Source organism: Castor canadensis, chromosome 11 (genome assembly GCF_047511655.1).
Source record: "Castor canadensis chromosome 11, mCasCan1.hap1v2, whole genome shotgun sequence".
NCBI classification, from domain to species: Eukaryota; Metazoa; Chordata; class Mammalia; order Rodentia; family Castoridae; genus Castor; species Castor canadensis.
In genome coordinates this window covers 18,376,821-18,393,254 of record NC_133396.1, presented here as the reverse complement: position 1 = coordinate 18,393,254, position 16,434 = coordinate 18,376,821, and the positions used below count along the sequence as shown (strand labels likewise).

General features: G+C 42.8%; 1 protein-coding gene and 1 long non-coding RNA gene across 4 annotated transcripts in view; one reads left to right on the top strand and one right to left on the bottom strand.

The window, feature by feature from the left end:
• The window catches only part of LOC109676013 (uncharacterized), a 355,135-nt gene that overhangs the window by 156,985 nt on the left and 181,716 nt on the right, over positions 1-16,434 (bottom strand). The window lies entirely within an intron of this gene.
• LOC109676010 (leucine-rich repeat-containing protein 37A2-like) overlaps positions 1-16,434 on the top strand; it is a 49,759-nt gene that overhangs the window by 5,862 nt on the left and 27,463 nt on the right. For both annotated transcript variants that reach the window (XR_012438518.1, XM_074045622.1), the window contains exons 2-6: positions 5,684-5,851; positions 9,790-9,858; positions 10,716-12,391; positions 15,380-15,451; positions 16,358-16,429. Coding sequence is in view for 1 of the 2 variants with exons in the window: in XM_074045622.1 (XP_073901723.1) it covers positions 5,837-5,851; positions 9,790-9,858; positions 10,716-12,391; positions 15,380-15,451; positions 16,358-16,429 (1,904 nt within the window). In the remaining variant the exon portion in view is untranslated. The remainder of the gene's footprint in view (positions 1-5,683; positions 5,852-9,789; positions 9,859-10,715; positions 12,392-15,379; positions 15,452-16,357; positions 16,430-16,434) is intronic.

Sequence of the window (16,434 nt, the reverse complement as noted above, 5' to 3'; positions counted from 1 at the left end):
CAGAATACAAATGTCTGTAAATACACCACAATGGAAATATATTTAAATATACCCAGAAAAAGAAAAAAAAAGACACTAATATAGTAGCATATATTTCTGGAGGATGGCAGAGTGGGTTGTTTTTTTGATTCTACTCTTCCATGCTTTCCAAATTGGGCTTGGAGAACTTTTTTTTGTGGGGGGAGGGGAGGTACTGGGACCTGAACTCAGTACCTCATGCTTGCTAGGCAGGTGCTGTACCACTTGAGCCACTCCACCAGCTTGTATTGTGTTGGGTATTTTCAAGATAGGGTCTCTTGAACTATTTGCCTACACTGGCTTCAAACTGTGATCCTCCTGAGTAGCTAGGATTATAGGCATGAGCCACCAATGCCCAACTTGGAGCACTTTTTTTAATTGTTTTATTATTCATATGTGCATACAAGGCTTGGTTCATTTCTCCCCCCTGCCCCCACCCCCTCCCTTACCACCCACTCCGCCCCTCCCTTTCCCCCCCACCCCCTCAATACCCGGCAGAAACTATTTTGCCCTAATCTCTAATTTTGTTCAAGAGAGAGTATAAGCAATAATAGGAAGGAACAAGTGTTTTTGCTGGTTGAGATAAGGATAGCTATACAGGGCATTGACTCACATTGATTTCCTGTGCGTGTGTGTTACCTTCTAGGTTAATTCTTTTTGATCTAACCTTTTCTCTAGTTCCTGGTCCCCTTCTCCTATTGGCCTCAGTTGCTTTTAAGGTATCTGCTTTAGTTTCTCTGCATTGAGGGCAATAAATGCTAGCTAATTTTTTAGGTGTCTTACTTATCCTCACCCCTCCCTTGTGTGCTCTCGCTTTTATCATGTGCTCAAAGTCCAATCCCCTTGTTGTGTTTGCCCTTGATCTAATGTCCGCATAGGAGGAAGAACATACGATTTTTGGTCTTTTGGGCCAGGCTAACCTCACTCAGAATGATGTTCTCCAATTCCATCCATTTACCAGCGAATGATAACATTTCGTTCTTCTTCATGGCTGCATAAAATTCCATTGTGTATAGATACCACATTTTCTTGATCCATTCATCAGTAGTGGGGCATCTTGGCTGTTTCCATAACTTGGCTATTGTGAATAGTTGGAGCACTTTTATAGTCAGAAATTTAAGCAAAGTTTTTAGAAAAGGGCAACTTTGTATTTCATAATAAAGCCTATATAATATCTGCTCATTTCAAATTCATGAATATTATGTATTTGACCATGATTGAGGTTGAATTTAAATTTTAGTATGCTGTTCATTTAGATGAGATCAGAGGCTGGCATGGTTGTAGACTATGGTGTTTACTTAGAAAATAACAAGATAGCAAAACTCCTCTGTGGACATTCTTTTTCAGAGAGCAATTTGTAGCAAAAGAGCAATGGGTTGAGTTTGAGCTGGCCCATGCTGTGCTCTTCGTAATTTTCACAGTGACCGGGAAGAGATTGGAAGCTTGCTGCAAAGTGGCAGTTTACCTTCAGTTGCTTAGGTGTGAATTATTAACTTGTTGCCCAGTGGTAACCCTGAAAGTCCTGAGCTATTTATTCAAAAACACCATAGCAGAGGCCAGAGGCTTCGAAACCACAGCACTGGTTCCTAAGAGCCTTCTGAACGCATCCTTCCTTGTTTCTGCTAAGATCATAGATTTCCTTAAATTGATGTTAGACAGACATAAAAAGTTTATTCAAGGAAAAATAGTTGTAAGCCTTCTGGCCCCACTCCAGCTCTAAAATCCCTGGGGTCACTTGGTTTCTGGGAGGGTTGGGTGATGGAGACTTTGCCTGGCTGCAGTAAATAACAAACCAGCTGTACTTCCAGGTTGCATATGTTCCTGTACCCTCCATGACTCCTTGGGAATTCTGGATGCACACCTAGCACACAGTCGCCATCCTGTCAATGTCGGTTCTATGAGTGACCATCTGTATGGTCACTGTGGGTTTTTCTTAATCACCTCTATATTGTTCCACAGTCTCCCATCCTGAAAGGGCCTACATTGTTGTCACCTGCTGTTATTGAGGTAAATGACTGACTGGATGTAGCAGGTGAGGTACATGGTGAGATATCCTATTTCCCCATGCCCTCTCCAGAAAAGTGAAGCCTTTTTTCTTATCAGATCCAGGGACTGTGGATGTAAGCATGTATCTATGCTTGTGGCCATTGTCTCTTTGGTCTGTGTGATAGAATGCTGCTTTTCTCTGAATCCTTCAGGGACCTTTGGGCTACTCATTCTTTCTTGTGTATAAAGGTAACTATATTTTGGGTGGTTCTGAATGGGTGATCTTTTTTCTTATTTGCACACCTCCTGATGAGCTCCCTTCTGCTCCACTGGCAGAAGCCAAAGAAGGAAGGAGCCAAAGATCAGGAGGATCGAGGTTTGAGGCCAGCCTCGGCAAATAGTCCTTGAGACCCTGTTGCGGGAGTTTGCTAGCTGAGATACGCTACTTTAGAGGCAATTAGCAGGAAGCAACATTTTATTGTGCCAGCACAGACTCAGCAGACTCATGTCCAAAGGCTGAGCCCTGAGAACAAAGGGGTCTCTCCTTAGATACCCTTGCAAGCAGGTTGCAGAAGCAAAAAGCAAGGTCTAATCCATATATGGTTATATTTAATTTTAATGGCTACTTTACCCTAGTGCTTATGTGACTTTCCCCTCCCTGGTGTTACTTGACCTTCCTCATATTCAGATTTCTCAGGTTTTATCTCTTTGCTATGCCATCCCTACCTCCCTGCTACTTTCTCAGGACTCAGGCCTAGTCTGTTTTCTTTTCATCCTCTCTGCTACAACCCTATCGCCATTAAATCATCACAAAAAATATATCTATTCGCCACAAGTTTCTGCTTTTATTTACTTTTGTGTGGTTATAAAATGTGTGAGCCTGTCAAACTTTGTTGCCAATTCAAACAAAAAGGATGTTTTGTCTTCATTGCCTTCTAACTACCTATCAGAACTCTCTCCATTTCCCAGAAGATGGGCAAAACATCCTTTACTGCACTGTAGAAATCCATGTTGAAGGGGATTGGACTTTGATCACATGATAAAGCAAGAGCACACCACACAAGGGAGGTATGAGGATAGGAAGACACCCAAAAAACTAGATAGCATTTGTTGCCCTCAATGCAGAGAAACTAACGCAGATACTTTAAAGTGACTAAGGTCAATAGAAGGGGACCAGGAACTACACAGAAAAGGTTAATTCGAGAAGAATTAACTTAGAGGGTAACACACATGTACAGGAAAGCAATGCGAGTCAACTCCCTGTATAGCTATCCTTATCTCAACTACCAAAACCCTTGGTCCTTCCTATTACTGCTTATGCTCTCTCTTCAACAAAATTAGAGATAAGGGCAAAATAGTTTCTGCCTGGTAGTGAGGGGTTGGGGGGGTAAGGGAGGGGGTGGGGGTAGGGGTAAGGGAGAGGGGGAGAAATGACCCAAGCATTGTATGCACATATGAATAAAATTTTTTAAAAAATCCATGTTAATATGCCAACCAATTTTACTTTCCCAGAGTTCCAAGATAGCACCTCACTGTGTGTTTAATGCAACCCCCTTCCCTTTTTTTTCAAGGGCCACTTTATTCCTGATTGGCTCCTTGCTATGACCTTGCTGCCTATTCTTGTCCATATCACTTTTCTTTTTGGTTTAATCTTGACTGAGTTTGAGAACTCTACTCAGTATTGACTCCACATATACTCCATCCACTTCTCTACAGTGTTCAATCCCCTCTTCCATCCTGGGTCCACTTTCTGTGATTGAAGTGATTACCTGTCAGACATCTTTATTTATGTACTGCTTCTATCCTGTGACCATGTCTCATAGCCATTTAGATGTAACAAAACAGTTTAAACAGTTATGAGTTTTTAGAGCTCTTTTGAGATCATTTCATAAGCTTAACTTTTGAGAACTTCACAGTGTAAAGCCCATCACTGATAAAGTAATGAAGGGAATGTTCAACACTGTCAATGTATAATTGAGAGAAGGCAGTCATATTATATTTATTTATTTACTTAACACAGGGCCTTGGGTTACGCCCATCTACCCATTGTCATCTAGTTTGAGTGTTCTTTTATGCTTTGGCAGGTACATATAGTCTCAGTCTCTCTCTCTCTCTCTCTCTCTCTCTCTCTCTCTCTCTCTCTCTCTCTCTCCCTCTCTCTCCTCTACTTTTTATAAAGACAGAAAGGAAAGGAAAGGCCTAGACACCTTGAGAGACACCCCTCCACCCCAGCATAAAGGAAAATGGTTGCCAGCAAGAATTTTGGCAAGGTTATCCAAGGTAAAACTTATCCGTACTACCCTGGGACTCAGACCCTCTGAAGCTTCCCGGTTGTCCAGAAAAACTCCACTGTTACTCACAGTACAGACTAGCCTCCCCTGTAGTACTGGATACTTAAAAATCAGCCATCGTTCCTCTTTCCCGACAGGAAGCTTTAGTTGGGGAACGGAAATCACCAGTCCTCTGCTAAGAACTGTGTTTGGTTCTGAGAATGAGAAAAGAATAAGCTATGAGTCCCTCACATAGTTCAGGAGGTTATGAACTGGTAGTAGAGAAAGAAGTGATGTGTAAAATAGTTAGACTTAACACTTAGAGAAATTTGCATTCTCAAAGAAGCTTGTTATTGCAGGTGAGCCTCTAACAGTTTTAGTTGCCTGTAAAATTCATAGAGACATGGGTATTCCTTCATCTAACAAGGATTAGTAGCTTGGAGATCGAGTGAGTGTCAGGTTCATTTGCTTTTTAGGTCAGATTCTCAAGCAGGAGCTAGTGGATGGGAAGACAGAAACAATTCTTTGCTCACTCACAGCCCCATACTTTTGCTGCAGGGCTCCTTCATCATCATTACCACCAGATGTCACAAAAGCCTTCCAGATTATCAGGGGCCCAAAAAATGATGCAGGAAAGCACTATGACTTAGGAATAATAAATAACATTTATTTAGGGCTCACTATGAATACAGTATTAAAATGTTCCTTCCTATCCATGTAATCATCACAATCTCTTTATGAAACGAGTATTGATGAATTTCATCTGTATCCAAAATAAAGTCTCCAGCAGGTTGTGACATTTTGGTGGCTGTATTCTTCTGACTTTAGGTTTGTCTTGATACCAGGCATAAGGCAGTTCAACATCAGGCCCTGGCCCTAAACAGCTTACCATGCCAAGAACTGGCAGATTACTACTTTGGTTTCAGTTGGTGGTCAAAAAGGGTTGTTAAGGTAAAGCTTGTAAAATTAATTTGACTAACCACACTCATTATAATCCTAGACTTTAAACAGGATTGAACTGGGTTGTGGGGAGTACATGTAAGAGCCCACCTACTGTTGAGGGTGAGTGGATATATCTGAATTGGCACACCACCTAGAATTAATAATAATAATTTCATACTTCATGGTGGAGCCCATGTGAGGTGTGTAATAAAAAAAAGTTAGCTATACTTAGTAATTTATTTGCAAATCTTACTTGGTATTGAAACTATAGGACACTTCAACTGTTGTGATTCTGGAGTTCAGTTTTTATTTCTCTACATTAAAATTGTAAGGGGGGGGTCAGGGATGTGGGCTCAGTGGTAGTGTGCTTGCCTAGCATGTGTGAGGCCCTGGGGTTGATCCCCAGCACCACAAAAACAAACCAAAACAAAATCTCAGGAAGGATCTTTGATTCAAAATCCTAACAGCTTCAGAGATTTCTGACATTGAAAAATGGGAAAGTGAAGATCTTGGAGCACCACTTAAGAAGCCAAGCCTGAAGCTCTTCTGCACTGCAGAAGTGGTACTGCCACCCTGTGACTGCAGGAATCCTGGAGTTGGCATCGGGGAGGAGCCTCTGGATGAACTGGAGGAAGGTCTGTTCTCAGTGCAGGGAGGGGAAGAGGAAAAGGATCTCTCATTTTTTCCTTTCTAAAACTTACTTTTTAGCTACTTCTTAGGCCTATCTCTTGCTAAGCTACTAGAGTTCTGGGTAGAGTTTCTGTGCCTTACATCACAGGTTTTCCCTTTAGGCAACACCTGACAGTGTTTCAGTTTCAAATGTGAGAGCAGACTTCCTGCCAAGAAGCTTAGGAGGACAAAGGAAGTAGAGTTTCTCTAATTTTGGTTAAGAACTGAACTTGCCTTATGCTAAAATAGTTGTTCTTTGTAGTCATCAGTTATCTCAGCAAAATCACCATCTATTGATTTCCATAAACTCTTGGGTAAATGTTCAGTTCTTTGCCTACTCATGAAAGGGCTTGAGCAGAAAAAGGCAAGCATGGATACCTAGAAATGGTTGTCTGATTGATACTGAGTTTTTTCTAGAACCCATGGCCCTTGAGCTTTAGGGTTTTAAGTCAGAGGCACGGCTGCTAGCAAATGCAGCAGAGCAGGCTCCAGTGGCTAATGCACAGGTAGGAGCAGAGCATCTGTTCTCCCACCAAACCTCTCTCAGTGTATGTGATGCAAGAAGGCAAGGGTCTGTAGGGGGCAGAGCTTCCACTTGCCAGTTGGAAATCAGTGGCCTTCAGTTTCAATGAAACAATAAAGTTACTGTGAAAAGGTAAATGGGTGAAAATGTGGATTTCTAAAACACTCCATATTATGCTTTCATTCACTACATTATTTCAATAACGATGGTCTTGTGACATTTGTGAGAAAGGTGACTGAAAATATTGTCTCTGTTGACCAAACGCCTAATGCTCCTAGTTTGCTTTGAAGAAAGTTGTATTGTGTGTAGATACATGATGCAGTTTCTGCCAATAAAAGTTTCTAATGCTTTCTCTAGAGCTGTGCGCATTGTGTCCAGTGGATTTTTGGTTGGCAAGGAGTACAGAATTGCCCCTTGCTTCTTTGTAAGGTGTCTACTAGTCCAGTGGTCTCTCTAACAGTTTTGAACTCACTTTGCCCCCATCCCGTGTCTTACTATTCAATCTTTGAACATTTTTGAATCCAACTTCCTGTCATTCTTAGTTCTTGTTCCTAAAATTACAAAGTTTTTTGAACCAAACAGAGTTGATATTTCATATGTGTTTTTAAACACGTGTTTATGTTAGAAATTGTAGTGTAAAATGAGGACGTTTTTAGGAAAATATTTTCCCTTCCTGCTTTTTGAATTTCAAGGACCATCTCATGCCAGACATGCTGATGTAGGTCTGTGATCTCAGCATGGGGAGGCTGAGGCAAGAGCACTGTGAGTTCAAGATCAGCCTGAGCTACACAATGAGACTCTGTCTCCAAGAAAAAAAAATTAAAATTTAAAAAGAATGACTCATTATTGGGTGCTATCATTATATGCAGGATGTTTAGAACAAGGAAATTTCTCAATTTATTTCAATAGTGGTAAAAGAGCTGAAGAATACAGACCCACTGAAGAGACAGTAGATGCCAGAAGTGAAGAACTGCAGGAGTTAATTCAAGTATGTGGAGAGGAAAGCTCAAGGGTTCCTTAGCCAGTGTAGCCATGATTGAAAACAGCCAACAGGATTTGGAGGATTTGCTCATGTATCATTCTTAGCAAATGGGAAACTCTGAAACTGAATTGAATGCGGGGATTTCTGGGGCTTTTCCTAAATGTCCAGCCTTGAGTCTGAGTTCATGTTTGAGGTATGGAGAGCAGGACTGAGGCCTTTGAGTACTAGTACAGTTTTGGACCCAAGAGAGGAGCTAGGCTCCCTCTGCAGTAGTTTGAGAGGCCAGGATGCTTGAACATAAGTCTTTTTTAGAACTCTTCCCAACCAGGATCCCAGGGATTAGGAACAAAGTAAGAACTTCAGCCTTATGCCATTATGTTACAGATGTGAAAACCACTATGCCTTTCAACTTTGTAGGACTGCCTAAATCTCAGTGTCTCCCCATGTCTCAAGGAGAATATTTTGCCTTCCAACGAAGCTTTCTATAAATCAATTATATGAAAGTCCTTAATCAGGGATTACATAGCCAAGGTAATTTCTAGAAGGAAATAGACGTTACTTACTATGTATAGGATGTTTTAAAAGGGGAGGAGCAAAAAGTGTGTTTCGTGCCAGTGGGAACTTAGGGGTTTTTGATCATTTAATTTACCCTGAAGTTGTGAAGTATTTTGTCTTGAAATGGTGAAGACAGTGTGGTTGCCTTCTTGATATGCAGGTGATATGCAGGAATTTTCAGGTGTTGAGGGTTCTTGGTCCGCTCTGAGATAGAAATCAAAGTGGACTCAAGCAGCAAAAGTCAGAACGATTTTATTTGTAGAGAAGGGAAAGGCTGCATGGGGGCATGCAGCGGACCAGGTTGGAAATTGGGTTTTATAGCTTTTTTTTTTTTAATTGACCGAGGGCGGAGGTGTCTCTCTGGTGCAAACAGATGTTTCCTGGAAAGGAGAAGTGTCTCCCTGGCTAATTACCACCTTTAGGGACCTCCTGCAGTCTGCCCTTCATTCTGAAAAAGTATTCGAATCTTTTCCCATGTAAAATAATGATTTTAGTTCAGTTTAAATGAAACCAGTCAAGGACACTTCACACTTTAGGAGGCCTAAGCTTCCTGTGAAATGAGAAAGAAGTTAGCATTGATTGCAGAAATCTGATTAGAACAGATCCGTCCTTAAATGAGGTGACTTTTGGAATCTGTTCCATTTTAAAACCATCAGCATGTGTCCAGCCCTGTGCAAGTCAAGAGGAATAAACAGGATGAAGCCTGTTCTGGGACTTTACATGCTAGGCTGTAGTGGACAATAAACATACAGTAAAATAGGTTATTGTAAGAAGGGCTCTGAAGGAAGTCAATGCCTGTCCACATGTGCACGGGGTAGACCTCTGAGACGTTGTGATGTCACAGCTAGATTCTCGCTGTGTTGAGCCAAGACGGGGTGGGGATGCCTCCCCAGGCCAATGTAAAGGGCCATCTCAGATTCTAACCCTCTGTGTCAGGCCCAGGACCCCTCCTGCAGACCCCTCCTGATGCTCTGGTAGCCCCAGGTAAGGGAGTGGTGAATCATGAACCATGGAACTGGGAGTTTAGAGGAAATGGCAGCATTGTCTAGTAAATAACTGTAATGTACACTCTTTTGCCTACACCCTAATTAGCCCTGGTTTGCAGGTGAGTTGCTTTTCTTATAGAAGCAGTTCAGCCAGGGGGAGAAGACTATCTCTGGGTGTCAGCTTGGAAGAGGAGAAGCTGCCAGAACTGGACTAGCCCTGAGAATATCCCCAGAGGCCCCACTGTCACACCATACCCAATGGGTTGCTGCCCCTAGGTCTGAGCTCCAACCCCACCTCGCTGTGGGGGAGGGGCCCTGTACAAGGCTTTTGTGCCTCCTCTAAGGGAATGGAGTTTGGGTCCTGTCTCTGTGGGAAAAGGCTCTTCACTGCAGGGCATGGAGCCCAACTGGGCCGAGTCTTACAAAATGTTCTGTTTCCTAAACAAACGTGTCATAAAGAAAGGGTGGGGCCGGGCAGGCACTGTTGACAAGGTAAGCTAGGGAAGAAGCTGCCAGAGGCTTTACTCCCTTGACTCTAGCTTAGTCTACTACATGTCCCTGTTGCATGTCATGTCTATACTAGGTATTTGGGCCCCAAGGCTCCTTTTTATGTCGCTAGAGTTGTGGTTGTTGGTCCAGGAATTTCCCATTCCGAGTAGGACCCAGGACTCGGTCCAGCTGACCTCCGAAGCACCTGGGCCAACTGAGCCCTGGTCCTCACACTCCTTGGACTGTCTTCCTGACATGCGGCAGATGTTTACACCCCCAGAAGACCAGGGGGACTTTGATCATCTAGGGTCATCTGCTCCCTCGCAGGTGTTTGCCCCACCTCATTTATTGACTGACAGTTTGCTTCAGTTCCTAGACCGGGATTCTGGGAGGCAGCCATCTCCAGAGCCAGATCCATTTGCTGTTGCACATCAGGAGGTGAGTGACGAGCTAAACCTGCCTGAGACCCCCAGAAGCGGTGCCGATGCCCAATAGGGAACAGAATCAGGGCCCCGTGTTAGGTTATGAGGCCGGACACCTTCTGAGAGGACAAAGGACACTCGAGACAAAGGAAAGTCACAAGGCGAGGTTTATTTCTAGCCAGCTAGGGTCCGAGCATCTGCCTGACGCAGCAGGTTTCAACAAGGACCCTGAGAGCAAAGTTTAAGCAGGTCTTATACTCTTTAAAGCATCAGTCATCATCACATAGGAATTCCTCATGCCCCTGGGGTCACATTTTCCTGATCTTGCCCACATTCTGATCTTGCCCACATCCTGGTGGTGGGGTAATATTATTTATTGGGAACTGGGGAAACACCAGAGGTTTACTTATCAGGTTACAAGGAATGCGTTCTCCCATAAATTAGGGGCTAGTAGTGGAATAGAAACCTAAGGTTTAGATAAGAACAGCAAGGGAGTCCTGTTTTGGAAAGTTTATTTACAAGTGGAGACAAAGAAAGGCAGGAATGGGTGCTTATCTCTGCATGGTGCCTTTCATCTCAGAACTTTTGCATGGCTCTAATGAGCAATTCCTCACAGCTCTGTCCGAGGTTACAGCTTTTAATTGACAGTTTACCGTATTTTACAACCCTGTGTCAAGTCTATCTTCCTCTTCACGAGGTTACCCAAGGGTCATGCCAGTTATAGCTGATTTCTAGGCTAGGTGGGCTGCAAGTTAAAGTACCCCAACACCCGCTCTGCCTCCTCCACTTGAAAGTAAGACTCAGACTGTCAGTTTAGAGCAGGCTTCAGACAGCCAAACATTTGATATACCTGTTCCACCTCTTCATCCTCAGAGATCAAAAGCAGCAAAGTTTATTTGCTGGAAACTGAAGAAGGATGCTGCTCAACATCAGAGACTTGATGAGACTGTGGCTGGAACTCCACACCAATTTGCAAACCTTCAGCTTCAGACACAGCCCTTGCAGGATGATTACACAGATCCAGAAATGAGCACAGCTGCTTCTGACAGCCCTCCTCTGAAACCCCAGGAGAGTACAGATGAGCCTCCAGAACCCTTTGAGCAAGTTGAACCTTCTGCAGTCCAGCAAGAAGCCCCAGTTCAACAACTCGGTAGTGAGGAAGTAGAGCAATCAGTACACCACGAGGTAAATGCTCCATCTCCAAATATGAACGAAGCTCAGCCTTCAAACGTGCTAAAAGGCACCGTGAAACATGTTGATCTGGAGGTTACACTAACTCCAGAGCCTTCTCTAAGCCAGCAGCAGGCCTCAGAGAGCACTGAGAATGTAACATCTTCATCCACTCAACAAGTGGCTCCAGCTCAGACTTCAGAGCTCCCTGAAGACACTGAAGCTTCTGGAAGCCAGATGGAAGCCCCAGTTCAGCCTACAGAGCCTCCGGAAGAAGTCAAACCTCCCGTTGAGCAAGAGGCTACCATTGAAGCTCCAGAGTCCCCTATGGAGAGTACAGCTCCAACTCCACCAAGTCAGGAAGTAACAGTTCAACCTCCAGCTCAGGATCAAGCTGATCAGAATATCTTGCCCAGCATTACAGGGAAGCCTGTGCATCTCCAACTTAGCATAACTGTACAACCTATTACTGAAGATGAGCTTTCTCCAGCCATGCAAGAGACCCCAGTTCAGCTTACAGAGCCCCCTATGGAGGTTGTACCTCAATCCCCAGTACAACAGGAGATGACAGTTCCAATACCAGGTCAGGATGAAGTTCCGTACCCAACATCACCCAGTGTCACATTTCAACCTTCAGACCTGGAATTAACCATAACTACAGAAACCACCACAGGAGCTGACCTTTCTCCCGTCATGCAGGAGACCTCAACTCAGCCTCCAGAGCCACCTGAGCACCCTGAGGTGACACTTCCACATCCAGTCCAGAATCAGGCTCAGCATCCCAACCTGAATGAAGTCACAGTTCAACCTTTAGCTCTAGGAGTTCCCTTAACTTCAGAGTCCAAACAGTCTACTACTCTGAAGAAGACAACAGCTCCTCCCCCAAAGGTGGAGGTGACACTTCCACAAGTCACGGTTAAGACTTTAAAGCTGGAGCTTACCAAATCTTCACAACCTACCACAGAGGTTAAACGTTCATCTATGCAGGAAACCTCAACTCAGCCTCCAAAGCCAGCTGCAGAGACTAAAATTCAGCCTTCAACATCAGGTCAAGATCAGGCTCAGCGTCCAACGTTGGCAGTTACAGAGGCAAATAACACCACAACTCCTCCTCCACAGCACCCTGAGGTGACACCTCCACATTCAGAACAGCTTCAGTCTGGTCTGGAACGTACCACTATTGCACATTCTGTAAATCCCACCACAGAAAGTGCGCTAACTGTGCAAACGGAACCGAATGCCACCCCGTACACCAACATATGTGAGCTCTGTACCTGTCGAGATGAGTCACTGTTGTGTGTTGGTCTCAGCCCAACGCAGAAGCTCCGCCGAGTGCCTGTGCCGAAGCCCAACACCTACAAGAAGGTCCTCACCACCCTGTAAGATCCACCTTTCCTCCCTTGTGCTCTGCACTCTGCCTGCATGGCAGCCTTTTCCTCAAGGTCTTCTGGGCCTTCCTCATCTCCCCAACCCACATGGACTGTCTGCTTTTACCTTTTGCTTATCAACTTTTCCTTGTCGGCGTTCTCCTTCTACCGTGGTTCCCTTCCCTGTTCTTTAACTCGCAATTGCCCTTTCTCTTTTTCCTTATCCACTTTTATTCAGCTGCTTCATATCACTGCTGAACCTTTGCTCTCCCAGTTTTGTTCCACCCTCTTTACAACTCATTTCTTTAGTGAGGAGTGAGGATACAACAAAGTGATTAAGAATACATCTGGAACTAGACTACCTGGGTTTCATTTATTAACTTTGCAAGCCTGAGGAAATTATTTAGCTCTGTGACTCAGTTTCCTCATCTGTGAAATGGGAATTATGATAATTACCATTTCATAGGATTGTTGTATGATTTAGATGAATGAGTGCATGTAATACTTACCTGAATACCTAGCACATATATGAATGTTAACTATTAATAATAATATTCAGTCCCTCAGTTATGTCCAAAACTCATTTTTGTCCTTAGATTTTCTATATATTGTGTCCATTTTGTGCCCAACCCAGGTCTAAGTTTTGTGGGAGTCACAGAATTATGGCATTGTCTCTGGAACATGAAAATGATAGATGTAAAGAAAGGAAAAAAAGGCAAAAAAGCGGAGATGGTATATAATGAAATGCTAAAAGAGAATCAGACACTAGCAGCTGTAATTCTTCAGAATCTGTAATCGCTGAGTTGTGGAGGTTATGGAAAAGTGTAGGATAAACTGAAACGTTACCTGGAACTTAGAGAGTAATTGTTAAATAGACAAAAAACATCCTAGGCAAAGGCATAGCTGCAGCAGTAACCAGGCTTTAGTAGAACAGTCTGCCTGCAAAGAATTGGGTTAGGAAGCAATGAAAGATATTATAAAAGACCTTGAATATGAACTGTAGGGGTTTGAAAGTTACAGTGAGATGTGGAGAGTCACTAAATGTTTCCGAGGAAGAGCGGCAAATGATTAAAGCAGGCGGATTTGTTGTTTGGTTTGATTTTGATTTTGGAGACAAAGTCTTGCTATATATATATATATATATATATATATATATATATAGTCGAGGCTGTCCTGGAACTTGTTAAGTAGCTCAGGCTGGCCTTGAGCTCACTCTCCTCCTACCTCAGCCTCCCAAGCACTGTAAACAAACCATGATTCAAGAGAATTATTTTACAATTTTACAATCCCTACATAGGGTGATCTAGAGGGGAAAGGTTAATTCAAAGAGACTACCTAGAAATTGCTAGCAAAGTGGAGAGGTTAAGTACGAAGGGAGTAAGTCAGAGTTTGTGATGAGAATAGGCAGAAAATTCTGGGATTCCCTACATAGAAAGTGCACAGAGGATTTAGTGACTGATGAAAGAGTTGGGGCTCGGACTAAAGAGTTGAGAAAAATCAAACATGACTCCATAGTTTCTGTCCTGTTAGGATATGGATACCATGTGGAAACACAGCATTCCAGAAGGAGAGCCAGTTGGAGGGAATTGAGTTCAGTTTTAGGTCCTTTTGTTGGTAAGAAATTAGAAAGCTTGTGGTTGAGTGGAAATGTCCACTAGGCAGATGAGCTGGCTTCTTCTCTCCACCTCCAGAGAAAGTGTATGTAAACTGAATAGGAGAGTGTTGCTGAGGGGTAAGGACAGAATTAAAGGTAAATGTTCAGAGGTATCCAGAGTGAAACTGAACATAAGGTATTGAATAGCTTCTTTTTGGCAGAGGCTGGGGTTTGAACTCAGGGCTTCATGTGTGCAAAGCAGGCGCTCTACTGCTTGAGCCACATCTCCAGTCCATTTTACTCTTTTTATTTTGGTGATGGGGTCTCATGAACTATTTGCCTGGGTTGGCTTTGAAACCATGATCCTCCTGATCTCAGCTTCCCAAGTAGCTAGCATTAAAGGCATGAGCCACTGGAGCCTGGTTTAACAGCTTCTTTTAATCATGTGTTACCCGAGGATACATTCCCACTTTTAAAAAAAGTCTCAGAAGCTGGTGTGGTGGCTCACATGTTTAATCCCGCCACTCCAGAGGCTGAAACAGGAGAGTCTGAACTTCGAGGCCAGTCTTGACTACATAGCAAGACTGTCTCCAAAATACAAATGGTCAGGGATGTAGCTGCGTGGTAGAGCACTTGCCTAGCATTTTCAGATTGCCTGTGTTCAATCCCCAGCACCTCCAAGGGTCAAAGAAGTATATAGGAAAAATATGAAAGTATGCAGCCCCCCTCATACCACTCTTCCATGCCTACCGCCCATAAGATAACCCCTGTTATACACCCCTGTGTGTCCTTCCTTCTTCTTTCTCTCCTTTGCAGTTTCTCCCTAATGAGGTAATACTTCCATTCTTTCTCAGATTTGTGCTTTCCCTTATTCAGCAGAGCGCTTTCCACATCATCACATGAATTTCCCTCATTTCTACTTGTCCTCACCCTTCAGGGTTGCACTTCCTTCTTTCTATGTGCTCAACCTTCCTAAGATCATTTAGGCAAAGCTTTGGTGTTACCTGGCAGAGTTTCTTTATTCTTATTTGCTAATAATGATAAAAACTATTGCCCATTGTCCTGTGGAATTATGTATCCTTTTCTCACTGATTGGTAGGAGTCAGTTTAAACACACATCATTTTGAGAAAAACACTTAAATCCAAAGTAATTGACTTGCATTATATATGTAAGAGATTGGACAGTTGGGAGTTAAGCTTCTGATGAGAGGCCTCATCATTCATGCCACTCTTCCCACTTTATTTCTTTATTAATTGCAATCTGAAAAACTGGGAGTTCTGGACGTTAGAAAGCTGGTATGTTTTCCTGTATTTGAATATCCCCTCCCCCAGGTTGCAATGATTCTTTCACTTATTCTGCTCATTATTTTCCTACTTATTCAAGGTTATAAACTGTCTCTTCACAGAAATTTCCATGGAAACGCTATTGATTACATTGATAAAAATACATGGAAAGCCTATCGTTGGACTGAGAAACTGTGAGTATTTTCTTTCCAAATATGAATACAAAAACTGCATTGTAAGAGCCTCCTTGGTTCAGAATTTTGAGGTCAGTATCTCTGAGAAAATGTATTTCCCCTCCACATCCTACATTGACCTCTATTGATGGAAATTATGTGGTTATTTTAAACATCAAATTTTATAGGGACTGGGGGTTATAGCTCAGTGGTAGAGCACTTGTCTTTCATGTTAGCCAAAATGAAAATAAAATACAAACTTTCATGGTTCCTCTTTGAAATAAGAAACAATTTAAATTGATTTTCCATTGTACAAGTAATACAAATGAAATAGCAGGTACAGTGAAAACCCTCCTTCCCATAATCCCCCACTATTGAGGTAATGACTACTCTGAATTTGCTACCTATCCTTCCATATCTTTTCCCATGCATATATACATATTTACACACAGATTATTTTGTGTGATTTTCACATCTCTTTTTACATAAATGCTAACATCCTGCAACTTGATTGTTTCTCTTCACTATGTCATGTTTCTTTCCTTCCCTGTACATAGAAGTTTCCCTATTAATTTAAACTCCTGCACAATATTCCATAGTATGGACACATCATAGTTGATTTCATAATCCCTTATTTTTTTTAGAGCATGTCAGGTTCTCCTGTTGCACTCATAGCTACAGTGAACAACCCTGTATATACTTCTTTGTGAGCATGGACAAGTATTGCTGTACAATAGGGATCTAGGAATGGGATGGTTAAGGTGAAGACTATTATAGACAGGGAATTTTAATTGCCCTCCAAAAAGTGGTGCCAACTTACACACCAGGGAACAGAATGACAGTACCCATTTCCCCATACCTTTCATCACTCGATACTCTCTCTCTTTTTGATGAATTTTGATCCTGCGATAACCTTTCATCTTCCAGAATTCTCAGTGAAAATCGCCTGACTGAATTACGTAAGGATTCATTTGAAGGCCTGCTGTCCCTTGAGTATTTGTAAG